This window comes from Chamaea fasciata, unplaced genomic scaffold (assembly GCF_029207755.1).
Source record: "Chamaea fasciata isolate MVZ Bird 193981 ecotype frontalis unplaced genomic scaffold, bChaFas1.0.hap1 SCAF_1, whole genome shotgun sequence".
Lineage (NCBI taxonomy): Eukaryota > Metazoa > Chordata > Aves > Passeriformes > Sylviidae > Chamaea > Chamaea fasciata.
In genome coordinates this window covers 132,188,370-132,206,632 of record NW_027094086.1, presented here as the reverse complement: position 1 = coordinate 132,206,632, position 18,263 = coordinate 132,188,370, and the positions used below count along the sequence as shown (strand labels likewise).

The 18,263-nt window shown below is 42.2% G+C and overlaps 1 protein-coding gene across 1 annotated transcript in view; it reads left to right on the top strand.

Annotated features, from left to right (window-relative positions):
- Window positions 1-18,263, top strand: part of NMT2 (N-myristoyltransferase 2) — a 31,788-nt gene continuing 13,525 nt past the window's right edge. Inside the window, exons 1-4 of the mRNA XM_066198256.1 lie at window positions 1-245; window positions 8,661-8,796; window positions 13,109-13,253; window positions 18,053-18,171. Of these exons, the coding sequence (XP_066054353.1) occupies window positions 136-245; window positions 8,661-8,796; window positions 13,109-13,253; window positions 18,053-18,171 (510 nt within the window). The 5' untranslated portion in view covers window positions 1-135. The remainder of the gene's footprint in view (window positions 246-8,660; window positions 8,797-13,108; window positions 13,254-18,052; window positions 18,172-18,263) is intronic.

The following is an 18,263-nucleotide window of genomic DNA, read 5'->3' as shown; positions in this document are numbered from 1 at the left end:
CCGCCGCCTCCTCGTCCCCCGGCTTTGGCGCGGGGAAGGACCGCAGCTAGAGGGAGCTGCTCCGGACCGCGTCTGCCCGTGCGCCCCGGTTCTTTCACAGGCTCCCCCGCCCCTCCCCTCCCTCCTTCCCCCGTGATGGCGGAGGACAGCGAGTCCGCGGCCAGCCAGCAGAGCCTGGAGCTGGATGACCAGGACACCTGCGGCATCGACGGCGACAATGAGGAGGAGACCGAGCACGCCAAGGGGTAGGGGCGCGCTTGGGGAGCGGGCAGGGCTCGGGGAGGCAGCTCCGTGTCCTCCGCCGCGGCAGAGGCCGGGCTGGAGGTGCCCGGGCCGGGCTCCCCTGATGCCCGGCGAGGTCCCGCGGCGGGGCGGGTGCGGAGGGCGCTCCTGCCCGCCGGCGGGCGGCCTGCGCGGCCCGGCCTGGCCCGGCCCGGCTCTGCCGCGGCGCCTGCGCCGGGCCGCCCGCTGCCGAGCGGCCCCAGCCCGGGCCGCCTCCCGCCGCAGCGTGCGGGCGTGGGACGGCCCTGCCGCCCGGCCCCGAGCCCCGCGCCCTTCTGCCCGTAACGGGAGAGGCGGGAGGCCGGGCCCGGCCCGAGGTGTGGGGGCGGCGGGGCTGGCGGTTCCCCGCCGGACACCGGCCTTGAAATCGTGCCGTCCAAGCGAGGGTAAATCCTGCCTTGATATTGGCGCTTTTAGGGCTCGGGGGCGTTTCTGGGTATTTTTGGCCGTCAGGAAACCCCCTGTAGCGGGGAGATGCCCCCGTGTCCCCCCGGTGGTTCCGCGTGGTTCCAGCTGAGCGGCTCCCGCGGGCCGCCCCGCGCTCACCCGCACCCAGCGCCCGCTGCCTCCCGGCCGAGGTCCGCTCCGGGCATCGTCTGTGTCAGCCTGTCCTGCGGACACTCCTCCTCACCGTCACCCATTGTCCTCCAGGAGATGTTGCTTCCAGATCCACACGCTGTGGAGAGCAGAGTGCGTTTTAGCACGGCAGTAGCCCGGGCAGACGCTGTTGTCTGGTTGTAGTTCCTTCTCCGCTGATCTCGCGTCTCAGATCTTCCCACGCTGAGGATCAGGCGGTGTTTCCAGTTGCCTGGGGAGCTGATGGGAGAGGCAGCCGGCATAGCTGCGGCCCCTGCCACCCGAGCGGTGTCGGGCTGGCTGCAGTGTGGCTCCGTCCGGGAACGAGGTGCCAAGGTTCTGGCTTGCTCTGCAGGCTTTTGGGGCAGGGGAGTGGGCGGAATGTGTATCAGAAGTCGGCTTCGTTTAACTTTTTTGTTTTTTGAGGGGTTAGAAACGTGATTGCAGAGAAGGCGCTTTGTTGTCGCAGCTAGGAGTGGCTGGAGTAACCTAAAATAGAACTAGGTTAATCTATACAGTGCTACACAAATATGTTCCTCGTGAATTTGTGATTGATCTGCTTGGGAGCCTTTCTGTAGGTGATTGGTGTTCGAGGATGTACTCTGTTGTCTCCTGCCCCTAGGATTTGGTTGACAACAATCTTAATGTGCCAAGAGAAACCGAAGAGACTTGGGAGGGCTGACTTGTCTAGAAGGCAGGGAGGGGGAAAACTTTGATGCTTGCTGCTCTGTCATTGAGTTAATGGCATGCACACTAGAGTAATTGCATCAGAAATAATTACAGTAATATAAATCTGGTATTCTAAAAGGGATGAAATAGTGTTTTGTTGTCTTGGGGCTTCTGTTACATTTGTTTCAGTAAATATGTCACAGTTGGTGATTCCCAAATACATGAAAGTAAACTCCTAAGAGCAGAGAGTTGTTACTTATTGTTCTTCATAGGAACCGACCTGGCATCCTGGTTGGGATTGTTTGAAAGCCAGGTAATGCCTGTTCAGAATTCATTTGGGTTAAATTCCTACTTCAGTTTCCTCTGCTGTTTGTTTGTGTGCGTGCCCGGGCTGTAGCTGTCCTCTGCGGCTTATCTCTGCGTGTGGCTGTGCCCGGGCTGCTGTGACAGCGAGTGCAGTGTGTAAGGAGCAGCCAGGGAACAAAGAGTTGCACTTTGGTGTGTTCGGAATCACAGCTTGCTGCTCTACTCCAGCACGGGTCTCACTGCTCTCTAAGGGACACCAGCTGTAGCCTGTGTGGTTTTCTACCCAAAACTCGTTTTTGTTGAATATCCCAGATGTATTTTAATGAGTGTTTAAAAAAAAGCTGCCTTGTGCATCTGTGAATAAGAAAGTGAATACTTTCAAGTAATATGAAGTTTAGTTAAATTAGTGGTAGATCATTCCTGTAGAAAAAGCCTCTTAAGTATTAATATCTGCTGCATGAAGTCTCATATTAACTCTTGAATTGCTTTCTTTTCCTCTGATCTTTGAAAAATCTTGTTTGCTACTCTTTATCTGTAGGCTGAAATACTCAAATGAATTCCAGCAAATGAAAAATCTCACAGCAGAGCATGCAAGAACTACTCTTGATCTGAGAGATAAACCTATCGTAACATGAGCCTAATTAATTATTCCCTGTTTGCCCCCTGCCATTGTGTATTAATTCTTGAGGTAACATTAAGGTTTACCTAAAGTTTTTAAGATTTTAGATTAGGTTTTATATACTTGAGCAATTTATGAGCAGTCCAATTACTTGAGACTGTGACTGTGTCAACTGACTTGCTAAATTCTGCTTGGTCTCTGTTGCTGCTGATCAGTATTTAATCTCATTCTATTTTAACCTGCAATTTTTTAGAAGGAGACAGAATATTGTGTGTCAGTCTCTATTGGACTGTCATGTAAATTAAGTTATTTTCAAGATGTTTGTCATTTGAAAATAGGTCCTTAGAATATTACCCACAAGAAAACATGATTTTTACATATATTGGACTTACTTGTTTGGTTGTTTTTTGTTTGTTTTTTTTTTTTTTTTTAATTCGCAGGTTTTTTGTGCTTGAGCACCGAATGAGTGCAGCAGAAAATAACCATTTTATAGCTCTCAACTGTGCTAATGTCTTTGTCCTCTGATTCTGCTCCTGTTTTTAAAATGCAGGGTTATGTATGTTGTGTGACTCATTGCTGTTTTCCTGTTCTGTAGTTTGCTCCTGCTAGACGCATTGTGCTGTATTTGTTCTGTATTGTAATAAAGTGTGGTTTACAAAATATCTTTGTGTGTATGTAGAAAAAAAAAGTATTTGTTGCACCTGCATCCACCCTGCTACACCCAGCCTTATAAGGTCTCTCATATTCTAAGTAGCTCCTTATGCTCACTGCCAGAAAGGCCTTGGGCACAAAACATTTAGTAAACAGATGAAAAAATGGTACAACCTTTAAACAACTCCCCCAGCCCTCACAGATCATTTGCTTTGAATGTTTTAGTAGTATACCCCTGTGATTATTGCTAAAAAAGGCCAACTTGATAACAAATGCTGCCTCTTGATTTAAAAAAGAAGCAAATATTTTTAAGGTAGTGGAAGCAGTCCTTGGTTTTAGCAGGTGAGTTTTACATCTCAGAGTACAGATTACAGACTTGGAGAGTGAGGCAAAGGAAACGTGCAGATCTGAGGAATAACTGAATACAATTTAAGGTATTGCTGCCAGGTTTTCATGCTAAAAACCTCGGATTCTCAAGTATTGAAATGTATACAAATGAAATCTTCATGCAGGGAGATTCTTTGGAGTGGCAGTTTGTTAGTAAGTGGAATTTGAAGGGCACAGACCCTTCTGGTCAAGACTTTTCTATATTGTCTTGAAGTGGTGGTTGTTTTTCACAGCAGTGAGAAAGCCCTTTGCACCTAAACCTCCATTTTCTTTATGAACCAAGGACAGGCCTAGTATAAATAATACTGCTTTAAAAATTTTTGAAGTCTTGCCCATATACATGAGACCTGATTTTTGTGATCAAAACGATCCGTGTAACATCTTCAGAAATGCAGCTTTGCAACCTCACTTACTCACAGAGAGAGAAGGACTGTGAAGGCAAGAACCCCACACAGGCCTTTGGAGTTTAAAAATAAACATCTGAAGTACATGTTTGGTTTTAAATTTGAGAAATTGCTAACTTGAAATTACCATTCCATGTAACTTAAAACAGATGTTGATATGACAAAAGGCTTTCTGGTAAAGCAGAATTTAGTGTTCGAAAAGGAAATTAAAATAACAGTGACGATTAGTCAGTGAGAAAGATAAACCAATGGAACCAGAACAGTTTGACCACCTGAATAAGGTAATTGTCATGCTCCTCATGATTTTTTCATCTCGGCTTTTCATAGATTTGCTCTGAGCCTCACAAAGTAGGTATCTCCATCTTTGCGACACTTCTCCCCAAATGCAGTAAGTATTCCCATTTTTCAGTTAAAAAAAAAAAAAACCCAATCCAACCAAAACACTGCCACATGCAGGGAAAAGCAAATGTATTTTTTTCCCACATCTATGCAAAACACCAGATGTGTGTACATAAGTGGAAAGGTATGTGGGTGGGATCATGGGCTTGCATTTGTGACTTGCAGACAAAATCATAAAACTGTAGGCCTAAGTGACTATCTCGGAGTCCTATCCATAGCCAGTTTCTGGGGCAGGGTTCAGTCATTTTGGGGCAGAATAAAGTCTTTTGACCCTTCTACCTCAACTGAATTGTGATTTGCACGTCACTTGTGCTGGCCTCACCTTTTTCTATTCATCAGACTGACAAAATTGTCATTGTGGGTGTAGTTAAAATACCTTAGACTGAGCCTGTTCTTGGATATAGCTGAACCTCACTGTATAGACTTGCCCTCCTGTCATTAAAGTTCTCCTGGTATAAGTGTGTCTCCACTAGACTGACACAGTCAAAATCTTCCTGAAGGCTGACATTGAATGGTTTTCTTTGTATAGTCTGTTGTGGTCTGTGTGGTGGGCTAGACTGGAGCAGATGTGTTGATCTGATGTGTGAAAAGGTTGTGTTTCCTGACCTGCCAACTTGACATGGCAGCACCCTGAGTTCTGTATTGTTTTTCTGCTTCCCACATGGGACCTGCGCTCAGAGTTGTGTCACTTTACAGGTGCAGGGTAGTTTGGAAAAAGAGATTTCACACTTAAAGTTCAACTTTCATAAAAATGGGAAACTTTCTTCCTCCCAGCTTTTGAGTGTGAGATATAATTCAATGAGCCATCATATAGGTGTATCTGAGCAGACAGAGGAGAATTCAGATCTTAGTCAGCACACAAAGCTTTTAATAGGAGCCTTTGGTTTCAATCTTATTACCTTTGCCTATCCTTTGTGCTGTCAAGTCCAGCGTAATTACTACGAGTTGAGCAACAAAGTTCCTCCCTTCTCAGCCATTCTCATTTCCAGTTTTAGAGCCTTTCAATTCTTGTCAAGGCAGAGCATGAGAAGGACAAAAAATCCTGAGATGTTTTGGTTTTGCTACTGCCCTGATTTGCTTGGTATCTCTGGTTGTAACTTGTGTTGGACAAACCTGTTTACTGAGTAGAAGTTTCTGTGTGCTGCCTGCTGCCAAATATCTGGGTTGCAGGCATGCCTAAATAGTAAGATGAGTAGAACTCTATTTAAATCCTCTTTTTACATTGTGTGGACTGTAACAGTAAAAAATAAACTGACCCAAGCGGGAGACTGTGCATAAATAACAGTTCGGAATGATCCCTGGATAACCTGTCAAACAAAGGTATTGGTGTTTATTTTGCAAAAGACAGTGTGAAAAATTTAAACCTGAAGGTCATAAACCAAGGACTGGGATTTTGGAAGACTAAAAAAAAAAAAATTAAAAAACAAGTAGTGTAGTTTTAAATTGCACATATATTTTACAGCAATTTACTTCTGTCTTCCTTCTTTCCCAGCTGAAGAATATACATTTCTGTATGTAAAGGATCTTGAATTGGTCAAAGAACCAATCTTTGGTTCTCTGATTGTCCTAGTAAAAGTACAGTTTGACTGGGGATAACATTAGTAAGGCTTGGCAAAGCTGACTTTTCTCCATAGCTGCCAAACTTTTTTTTTAGTTCAGTTGTTCCTTATTTCACTGAACTAAATAAAACATTGACCCTCAGGTAATCCTAGTGAGCAAAATTCCCCTGTGGTGTACGTGATGCCGGATCCTCCTGAAAGACAAGAAGACAAGTGAGCTGCACTGGTGCAGCTCAGGGCTCGGTGCCTGCTGAGGGTGTCTTTTCAAGAACAGTGTTTGCTGGAACACTGGATAGGCTGATGTTCAGCACACAAGCCCTGGGGACCCAGCTCAGGGACACAGTGGCATCATTTGTTTGCTATATGTGAGGTGTTACAGGGAAAGACAAGTTTGTGGATGGTTGCAGAAAGTAAAAAAATAAATTCTTTAAATGAATCTCAGCACAGGTGAAATCACTTCCCCTAGTATTTTTATCCCAGTTTTGCCAGATAGAGGTGGTGAAGTCCTAGGTCTTGTACATGTGTGTGAGGTTTTACTGTTTTGTATTTATAACCACTTGCCAGGCTTCTGGGTCTGTTCTGTGTTTAAATTCTGTACAAAATGAGAGCTTGGTATACAGGCCTTCAGATAGACTTAAATTTTATTGTTTTAAATGAGTCAACATTGTGCCCAGGTGGCCAAGGAAGCCAGTGGCATCCTGGCTTGTATCACACAGTGTGTGGCCAGCAGAACCAGGACAGTGATCGTACCCTTGTACTTGGACTGGTGAAGCCACGCCTTGAATCCTGGGTTCCGTTTTGAGCCCTTCATTGGCCTTTTGGCTGGAGCATGTCCAAAGAAGGGCAACAAAGCTGGTGAAGGGGCTGAAGAGTAAGTCCCATGAGGTGCTGCTGAGGGTACTGGGTTTGTTTAACCTGCAGAAAAGGAGGTTCAGGGGGGATCTTATTGCTCTCCACAACTGCCTGAAAGGAGGTTTTAGGCGAGTGAGGGTCAGCCTCTTCTCCCAGGTAACAAATGACAGGACAAGAGAAAATGGCCTCAACTTGCACCAGGGGAGATTTAGATGGGATGTGATGAAAAATCTCTTCACCGAAGGGGTTGTTGAGTATTGGTAAAGAGTCCCCAGGGAAGTGGCTGGGTGACCATCCTTGGGGCTTTTGAAAACGTGTAGATGTGGCACTGAGGGATATAGTTTAGTAGTGGACTTGGGTTAGTGCTGGGCTCAATGATCGTAAAGGTGTTTTCCAACCTAAGTGCTGTGGTTCAGTCAAACTGTGATTCATTGTGGATCATGTAGGTGCTCCAGCAGGATGCTTATTCTGTAACAAAGGATTTTCTCCCTGCGTCACTTACACAAGTCCATCTTTTGTTTCTGCAGCCTTCTGGTAAATGCTTCAAATTCTCTTATCTCTCCAGTGTGTTTGGTCTGCTCTACTGTTGTCCATTGAGTAGTAGTATGGTTCTATTCTATTCTAGGGGCTGCAGCATTTATAACACTTCCTTTCTGGGGGCATAACCCAGTGTAACCTTGAATGTTAAGGACTTCTCGAGGTTGATCGCTACAGACTATTCTAAAGTACAGTAATGATCTCACAAAAATCAGTCTTTGCTTAGTTACATTGTTGGGTTAATTGCAGGCTTTGGGCCTCCCAGTTGGAGGGAGGGTGTTTTCTTGAAAATATCAGCTGAGACAAGGTATAGATGCTAGGACTGGTCAGCACAGTCTTGCAAGTGAGCATGTTACAGCAAATAATATGTCAAATATGTTGATCGTAATAACTTTAGTTATGTTTTTCTGAGTTTTCTTTCTTTTTGTTTGTCCGTATGATACCTGGGGATTTTCCCCTTCCAGGATTAAACAATTATTTGTTGCATTGACTTTTTTTCTTTTCCAGTGAAAAACACCCAAGCCCCCCAAACTCTGATATCTGTCTTCATTTCCATTATGTGCATATGGTTTTGCTGAGAGATTAGCCTCTTGAAGACAAATTAGTGTTAACTGACTCATTGCCTCCTTATTTTTGTTCTGTCTGAGAGTTGCCAACACATCCCACACTTTGCAAATTCTGATCTAATCTTGATTCTGTATCTTGATTATTTGTCAAATAAAAATCTTCTTTAAGAATAATTTATGTTATCAATAGTCAAAATACACCAAAATCCTCAAGTACAATTTTTACTTTGTTGCTGGGGCTTTTTAATTAAAGTTGACTCCATTGTGCTTATTGTTTTAAAGCACAAATATTTGGTTAGTTTTTTGTTGTCTCTTACTGGGATTTCAGCAGGACTTTCATTGCAGCTTAAGTTAGGAACAAAATTTCCAGAAAACAGAATGTTTCATCTGGATTCTTCTCAAATTCAGATGTATCTGATGGTTGAGCATGAAGGGGGAGAAGTATTGGGGCACTCATAGTTACTGAGTTTCCAAGGAGGTTACTTTTCTCAGTTCCCCTACTTTCTATTCCTCCAAACTGTTGAATTTGGTCATTTTGTGCTTGTGCTGGGTAATAGACAGGAGAGAAGCACTGGTTTCTATGTAGTGTCACAATTTGACATGAGTATGTCAAAATGTCTGGTTATGCTGGTGTCAGAGTATTAAACAAATGAGACAGCACTTGCAGGAAGTTTTTTGTCAATCCTCTCAGTTCTCCCCTTCCTTCCTTTCTTTCCACTGCCTTTTCTTTACATTCAAACTGCAGTTAGATTTTTCATATCCAAATGCTGCGTTTTCCAAATTTAACTTTTTTTAAATTTGAGGCTCAGTGGTATTTATTTTTCTCATTGCACATTCTTTGAATCTCTGGCAGAAGTCCTGGAGGAGATTTGGGAGCGAAGAAGAAGAAAAAGAAGCAGAAGAGAAAAAAGGAGAAACCAAATTCTGGAGGCACCAAATCAGATTCTGCATCTGATTCCCAGGAGATTAAAATTCAACAACCTTCAAAAGTGAGAGCCTTGTTCTTTTTTAATTTATGCTTGCTTTCTAATTTAATTTTAATTTGCGTGTTCTTGTTGTAAAAGTGAGTTGTAAGTTCTGCCTTAGTGTGTGAAAATCAAGCAAATGGTTCCTGTCCTGAACAGAGAGAAGCAAGCCAAGACCTGGTGTTTTCAGAGCTGTTGTCACCCCCACAGTGGTGCACTGTGAGAAAGGCAGAGAAGGAGTTCTGTCTTTCTCTTTGAGCAGTTAGAACTCAGGCTAGTGACAGCCTCATTGGACAGAATCATAATCTGTAATGGTTTTAACCAGATTCTGTACTTGATGATTTGCCTTTAGTTTTTAGCCACCATCTAACTTGGCTTACTGCAGTTTTGGTCACTTGTGCAGCATGAAGCTCCATCAGCAGCAGCACTAGCAGGAGGGAAGGTGGGCCTGCCGTGCTAACCCAGAGTCTCTTTAGGGCAAGCAAGCAGCATGTATTCGTACATAAAATGTGGTAATCTCAAACATGGAGATACAGGCTCATGAAGAAAATAGTGCTGTCTTTTATGGCTTTCACTTTTCTGTCGTCACAAATGCATCAACATTGCGTGGGGGGTTATTTTGCCTTCTCTGCTGGGTTGCAGGTCTGTTTGAGACTACTATTCTGCTTTAGATTTTTTGAAAGCATCTTGGACTGCTGATCTAGATCACTGTGGAAAAGTATATTTATTCTGTCTGCTAGTCAAGTAATGTTTAGATTTTGTATTCTTGTGCTATATGAAATATATTATAGAAAACAGGCTTTTAGTGTTTGCTTGCTCTTGGTTGAAAAGACCGTATTTTAGAGGAGAATGACATTGTGCACCTTACCTCTAAGAGGATATATGCAAGATCATCAGGTAGAACTCAGTGGGGCTCCTGAACTCACTGAGAAGGATTTTGAGGTCATGTGGGTTTGTAAACAGATGTATCAGTCTGGAGATAAGTAAAGCAGAACAGTGAGCCTCCTTGGCTTCTGCCTTCCTTATATGTGATAGTAGACCTTTTGAACACTGGTGTGAGTGTAATCAGAGCAGTAAATGATTGTTAGCATTGTGTGCTTACAGTGACCTTGAGGATGCTTCATTGTCCATCTGTCACTGTAACAAGTTCCAGTGATGTAAGCTGTCCACACTGAGACAAAGAAAGCTTGCCATATCTGCAATCTTACCAGTCATTATTCTAGTCACTAGTGGCCTACACGACCTAGTCACAGAATAGTAGATTGGAAGGGACATCTGAAGGTTTTTTGACCAACCTGCTGCTTAGAGCAGCTCCAGCTAGATTAGGTCGCACAGGCCTAGGTCAGGTTGCTGGGTCTCCAAGGATGGAGACTGCATGATCTTCTTGAGTAACTTATTCCAGTGTTTGACTACAGTTTTTGGTTAAAAAAACCCCAGTAATTCCTTATATCTAAATGGGTTTTGCTGGTTTGCAACCTGTCTCCTTTGTTTCTTGTCCTATCACTGTGTTCCTCTGAAAAGATTAGGCTCAGCTTTCTTTATACCCTCCTATTAGGCAGTAATAAGATTTCTCCTACTCTCTCAACCTTCTCTTCTTAAGGCTGAACAAACTAAGTCTCTCATTGTCTTCTCCTTGTGTGTGATGTTCTTCAGCCCCCCATTTATCTTGGTGCCCTCCAGAGAACTCACAACACTCTGTCAATGTTCTCCTTGTAATGGAGAACTCCAAACTGAAAGGTGTGACCTTTGGGGTGCCAGATAAAGGGGAGGACTCCTTGGCTAGTCTTACTGGTATTACCTAGTATGCAGCTGTCCTTTGCTGGCCAGCAGTCTGAGGGCTCATGTCCAGCCCTCTGCCCACCTGGACCTCCAAGTTCTTTTCTGCAAGCTGTTTCCTAGCCAGTCCATGCTGGCCTCTGCCTTTGCATGGGCTTTTGCTATCCCAGATGGAGGACTTAGCATTTGCCTTTGTCAAACTTAAGTTTCTGTTTCCAGCTGGTCAGAGTAGCTTTGAATAGCTGCTCTGTGGTTCAGCATATCAACAGTTCTAGAAGTTGTTCTGCTAGGTATCATCTGTGCACTTGCAAAAAGAGTACTCTTTGTCAAGTCCAAATCATTAAACAGTATTGACCCTGAGTCCCCCCCCCCTTGTGTTCTTGAAAACGGGTGTGACATTTCCTTTTATCCATTTATAGGAAACTTCCACCAATTGCTATTTTAAATTTAATAAATGTTAGTTGCACTAACATCAGCCAGTTCTCTTAGCATCCTTACATGCATTTGATCTGTTTTCAGGGACCTATGCATGATTAGTTTGCTCAACATTCCCTAACTTTGTCTCTGACTGCTACAGTGCACAGGGATATCAAAGGCCTGAGGTCATCAACAAAACTGAGGGAAAAATACTATTTCGTACCTCAGCCCCACTGCATGACAGGGCCATCTTGTGCTGTGAAGAGAGATTTGCCCTAAAGTGAAATTAAATAAAAGAGCTGTTTTTTGTTTTTCTTATTCTTGTGAAGTCTGTGTAGGTTTTTCTTGCTTTCTATAAGAGGAAAACAAATAGTGCTGAAAGTAAACTTTTTAGTCAGGCTGATCTCTGAATGTTTTGAAATGAAAGGGGATTCCTCCTGATGTCCCTAGCCATGGTCTATTTAGTACCTGGACATTACTTACTATTATGCTAGTAAGATACCTTTCTTAGGAACTTTTTTTTTTAATATATATATATTTCCTGCTTTTTTAATGTAGAAGACATATGATAGACTTTGAATAAATATACAGAATAAATTAGAGTATGTCAGCATTTGTGTACAATTTCATGATGTACTGATGAGATTTCAGAATTCATCTAGTGGCATTAGTAATTTATGTCTCTGTTATCCTGATCTAGATATAAGTTAGGCTTTTTGGGCTGGAACGGTGTTGCTCTAAAGTTTGTAAGCACGTTAATTTACAGTTGCTGAGTTGACAGGTGTTCAAGCCGCACTTATAGGTGACGTTTGCAATACTTAAACAGGCATTTTGTTTCATTAATTTAGATAATAAAAGAGTTTATTATAAATAGTAAATGATGGGCTGCTTGAGCTCGAGGCACAGAGTTTTGCTCCTTTTGTGATTAAGGATACCAGAGACTGATCACCCAAATTAAGCTTTACCATCATTATTGCATTTATTTTGTGCTGGTTTTTCAACATGAATCCTAGAAAGAAAGTGAAATATGGAAATAGTAGTCCACTGCTATTCAGTTAAAAAAAAAAAAAAAAAACAAAAAAAAAAAGGCCAGTCTGGCTTGATATTCTCTGCAGAATTGCTTAAAATTTTCCAGTACATTTGAGACTATTCTTTCAGATGCATTACTGCACTGCAGTCTAGGGAAACCTGAGCACAAGCATGCTGTTAATATGCCTCAGAACAGGACTTACCACTAGGAAGATAGCAAAAAGATTTAAAAAGAGAGAGGGAAAAATCCCTTTAGATTTAGAGGCCTGTTACCATTATTCCTCTGTACTGTCCTTTGAGGAAAAATTCTCATTCCTGTTACATTTACTCATTCCTGTTACATTTATTCAGAGTGATCAAAAGTGAGGATTCAACAGCTCAACTTAGAAACACTTAGGTTTATGGTTTTAAGATAACTTTTCTGCAAAGATTCTTCAGCTGTTAAGTGGAAAGTGAGATTTTTTTTTGTCTGCTTCAGTTAAAATTCTCTTTAGTTGTCAGTTGTTGGCACAGTTGACATTAGCAGCAAGGTGATTAACTCCTACATGTATGATGCAGAAAGGTATTATCTGCTCTAATAATTGCAAACAAATACATAGCAATATAACTAAGGTTAAAAAGCAGATATTTGTAGCACATCAGTGTACCTCCAGTTACTACTGAACCAGAGAGAATATAAATATTATTTTATATTGTATATGTAAAGTACAACTTCAAACAACTCCATGCGTATCAATGGTACCTTTATTGTTAAATACCTAAACTGACAAGTTTTTTTTGGTATTTTATTGTGTTTTACCAGGGGAACAGGGAATACAAGAAGCATTTATTATTGCAATACAGCAGCCTTAGTGCTGCTGTATTTGTGTTTAAAATGTTGTTGTTTCTTGGTTAAATGCAAGTGCTACTGACAACTCTTTTGTGAAGTTGCTTGCCTGTTGCCCACCTAACTATTTTCCACCCTCCTGTCTACAAACGTTGTACCTAAACTAGCCATGATGACAAGAGTACCTGTAAGAATAGGTAACAGTAAAAGAAATAACAATGTTTGTACAACTGTTCACAAAGTAAATGTACTCAATAAGCTTCCTGTTCTGTTTGTCTATGTGTGCAGAATCCAGCCATTCCAATGCAGAAGCTTCAAGACATCCAGAGAGCAATGGAGCTGCTCTCTGCATGCCAGGGCCCAGCAAAGAATATTGATGAGGCTACCAAACGTAAATACCAGTTCTGGGATACGCAACCTGTACCTAAACTTAGTAAGTTTAACTGGATCTGTGTGAAAGATCTGTCTTATGATCACTAAAGAAATGTGGTGCCAGCTCTGTGGCATGTTCTCAAAAATGGGTATAAAGTTGGACTGTGTGTGGTAGGGATCCTTAGACTTTTGTGTGGTTTGTGTGGAATTCTTGATGTTTTCCAGGGAAGTGCTTGTCTTCCCCACAGATAATATTCAAGATACAGTGTTAATAAGTCTCATTCTGATGTCCTCTGAAAAAATGGGAAATGCTATTGAAACAGCATTATTTTGTATATTCTAGGTCTGAAATCTTGAACAATAGAACATAAAAGTCTTTTCCACTTTAGGTGAAGTAAGAACTCTTAAGTAGTGACAAAGAGTAAACCTTAATTTTTTAATTATTATTATTTGTTTTGTTTGTTTATTTATATTTCCTTAATTTTTTTTTCACTTGATGGGTTTGCCATCACAGAAATAATGACTCTCCTGCCATAGGTTGCATTGTTTTCATACAGCTTTAAGTGGATAATGGCACTTGTCTGACACACAGACTCTTTCTCTGCTGTGTGTTCAAGTTCTCCACAATATACACTACCTTGAAGACATGCTTTCTCAGATTCTGCTCTCTGTTCTTGATTCCAAGTGAGATGATGAGGTGATCTCTCCTTGCCTTTAAATTTGTAATGAATTTGAGAAGTTATTTTTATACTGATCTGATCCCTGATAACACTGTTGGTAAATATTCTCATTGTTGGGGAAAGTAGTTGCTGACTGTCTTGTGTTTTCTGCACTGCTTTCTGAACCTTCTTTTTCTGCTTTCATTATCTTCAGGTTAAGCAGTTCTAGCTTTTCAGCTAGAACTTGTGGGGGCCCCACAAGTAAAACATTCTCAGCACAGTAGCTGGTGCTGCTCTGTCCTGCAGTTTTCTCTCCATTGTGCTGGAGACTGGTATAGAATAAGCAGAAATAAGGTAGAGTCTAAATTATAGGAGCACTTAGCTCACTCCGTTTCCACAGGCAGCATTTCACATTAATCTGTGGCTATAACTTAGCCTGCAAGCAATCTCATTTCTTCCTGACTTTTCTTGTGCATAGAGAAGTCCATAGCAGAGTCCCTGGATACAATATTTTCCCCTGGACTGGATTGAATTGACCTGCCATGGCTTTTCTCTGTACAAACTCTATCCAAATACCTGCATAAATTAGGGGTAATAATCGTCACCAGCAATCCAGCCTAAGTGGAGAAAGACCCAGCCAAAATAAGTTGAAGTATAAATCAAAACATGGCCATAATCAAGCTTTTCCAGAGCTAGTTCAGGTGTCTGTGCAGTAGTGCCAGGAGTTCAGTTTAGGCTAATCATTGTATCTTACAGCACTTGGATAGAGAGGAGAGTGTCACTTGCAAGTCTAAGAAGGCCCATACAGTGGATCAGAAAATTATTTGTTAGTGTTGTTCAGCAGTAATATGTTTTGTTGAATTTGGTCAGTGAGGTTTTGTCCAACAGCATCTATGAATTTCTTCTTAATCCCAGAGATTTTTTTTTAAACTTTCCTTTATCTGCTGAATGAAGAGATTGAAATGTCATCACTAGTTGATATGCTTTATGTGTTTAGCTGGAAAAAATAGTCTGTAAATTCAAGAAAATGCTGCAGGGAACTTTGCATTAAATTTACTTCAGAATCCTCTGACCTTCAAGTTAAAATTATTACCAATAGATCCTTTAGGTTGTGCCAAACCTGCCATGAAGTGGCATCAATATTTGGGCTGTTGATAGAGTTTGCTTTCAGAGTTTGCTTAAAGATGCTAGTATTTATGACCTTCCAAACTGGATGGCAGGCTGTAACAATTAGTCAGGATTTTGCATCATTTGGAAAAATTCGTGCTCAAAGGAACATTTGACTGTCTAGTTTGATGATGCTGACGATACGGTTGAGTGTTTACGGGTAAGAATCAGAGGGAAGGCCAACTGGGAAGATGCCGTGGTGTGAGCCAGTTCTACACCTCCCAACCAGGATGAAGAGGTAGATGAAGTATTCTTTAAACATCTGGCAGAAGTCTTAAAATCGCTAGCTGTTGTTCTCATGGGGACTTCATCATACCAGGTGTCTGCTGGAAATACAGAATAGCTATGGGGAGACAATCTAGGAGGTTCTTGGAGTGTGTGGAAGAGAACTTCCTGACAAAGTTCATGAGTGAGCTAACCAGGAGCATGCTCTGCTGGACCTGTTGTTTGTGAAAAGTAAGGATTTGTGGGTGATGTCCTGGTTGGAGGCCATCTTGGGCCCAGTCATCATAAAATGATAGAATTTTTGATTCTCTGAGAAGTAAGGAGTGGGTCAGCAGAACTGGAGGAGTGACCTCGATCTGTTTAGGAGACTGGTTGACAGAGTCTTTTGGGAGACAGTCCTGAATGGCAGAGATGTCCAGGACAACTGGAAGTACTTTCAGAAAGAAAGATGCAAGAATAGGCTTTCCCCATGTGCCAAAGGATGAGCCAATGGGGACGGGGACCAGCGTGCCAGGACTTTAGCTCAGACTGTTGTGTATGAGTGGTTTGGGCCTCCTAAAGAATCACCACCAAAGATAATGGCAACAAGCAGGTCTTAATGTATGTTTGTGAAAGTGCAGCTTAAGAGAGTTTGATGGCAAGGTTCTCTCTATTACTTAGTGCATAGATGAAGCACACATAGCAAAACAGAATTAGCAGCAATTTAGAATTATTTACATGAAAAGTGGGGATGCAGGAAAGTCAGGGTGCCAAGGATACAGGTACAAAAATACAAGGCTACGAAACAGTTTAACAGTACTTAATCGTTAATTCATTAATTTATGAAGTGATTCAATAGGATTTACACAATTTTAAGTGTGACTTAATTATAGTTTCTAGATAATAGCATTCCTACTATACTCAACTCACATGCATGCACACAGGCACAGAGTTGTTTACATGCTTATGTGTTCAAAGGTGCCTGTTAAAATTTCCCCTTGAGCCCAGTGACATACATTAAGTCCCTTGCATTTCTCAGCAGGCAGGAGTTGAGCCTTGAGGAGTGGAGGGTGTCAGGGTAGGCCTCGTCCTCAGCAAGTGTTTAGAGTATCACAGGCCTGAGGGTTTGCAAGCTCCAAGAGACATCCCTCTCAGAGGGAGGAGCTGGTGCAGCCCACTGCGGTCCAGGGACCTGTAAAGGACCTCACTTAAGACCACTCTTCATAGGATTGCAAGATAATTTGCTTTAGTCATCAGTAAGTTTCCATCATGGCCATAACCCACATTGAAAAAAAAAAAAGCCAAAAAATCCCATCCAGTAACAATGGTACCATTTCACTTGGGCTGCAGTTCAGGTGAATGGTGTTCCAAGTCTGTCAGGGAATAGCTGATTATTAGGGAATAACTGATTATCCCTTATTCCCCACCTTGTTCAGGCAAATGATGATCCTGATACAGTGAGTGTCACTCCCACCTTTACTGTGCAGGAGCTCCTGTTACAGTCAAGGGACGTTTCACTGCCCAACTGGTTTGGTCAAGGCTTAACTGGGAACTCCTGAGATCCTGGAGCAGACCCAAGGATAGATGGGGAGATTCACCACCAGAGGGATTCAAGAAAGAAAGTGGGAGTTTATGTCTATTGAAGGAGAGGCAGGCAATGATGAGGACTGCAAGAATGCTCAGGTTTTGCAGGGAGAAAATCAGATGGTCCAAAGCCCTTACAATGTAATCTGACTTAAAGGACAGTGCTACAAGAAAGACATTGAAGTGCTGGATTGAGTCCAGAGAAGGGCAACAAACCTGGTAAAGGGTCTGGTGCACAAGTCTGATGAGGTTGAGGGAACTGGGGTTGTTCAGCCTGGAGAAAAGGAGGCTCAGGGGAGACTTTATCACTCTCTGCAACTACCTGAAATGAGGCTGTGACCAGGTGGGAGAGTCAGCCTCTTCTCACAGCTAACAAGCGATAGGAAAAGGAGAAATGACCTCAAGGAGAGCTGTGCCAAGGGAGAGGGGATGTTAGGAAAAATCTGTTCACTGAAGGATGGTTGAAAATTGGAAGAGGCTCCCCAGGGAAGCAGTGGGGTCACTGTTCCTGGAGGTATTGAAAAAATATATGGATATGATGCCTAGAAACATGATTTAGTGGTGGGCTTCGCAGTGTAAGGTTAGTGATTGGACTGATACTAATGGTTTTTTCCAATCTAAATGATTCTATGATTTGGTAGGTGCTGCTCCTTAGAAGAGGAACAGCTGCAGTTTGTAAGTGTATACTGAGGACTGGAGCTGTAAAGTAAGGGAGGAGAAGAAAGCATGCCTTCTAGTAGGATTTTAAGAACACATTTCACATACCACTAGTATCTCTTAAATGCCCTGGCCTTGTTATGTCACTGCTCCCGAGTAATCCTGTTGAGTTCAGGTCTGTTCAAGTCAGTGGTGAACAGGATCTGAGCCATATCTTGTTAGCTGTGAGTACATGTTTTCATGATGAGGCTGTGGATCTCTATGGCTGGCTAAATGCTCTGTGTGTGCTCATAAGTTGTTGTCTCTTGTGTTATGAAATGCAGGGTTATCAGTGGAGATAGAGTGGTTCTGTGCATATCTATAAATATTATGATAAGACAGTCATTAGTCTGAATGTGGTCTACGAGAATGAGAAGTAGTGTAAACTAATAATACTAATTTTTTCAGCATTTTATAAAAGCTTCTTGTTCCATTCACATAATTATGAGGACATACATGATGCATATTAAATGCAGTTTACAGAACTGTCAGGAAAGCTAGCAGTGTAACAGTTTTTTTGGGTTTTTTTTTCCTCCTTCTCCCTCAAAAGACGAAGTTATAACTTCACATGGTGCAATTGAACCAGATAAGGACAATGTCCGCCTAGAGCCATATTCTTTGCCACAAGGTTTTATGTGGGACACATTGGATCTTAGCAATGCTGAAGTTGTAAGTAGAACAATTTTTATATGTATCTAAAATAATGCAGGTTTTTTCTGATTGATATGTGAATAAGTGTTTGGATTTTTTTTGTGTGTGTT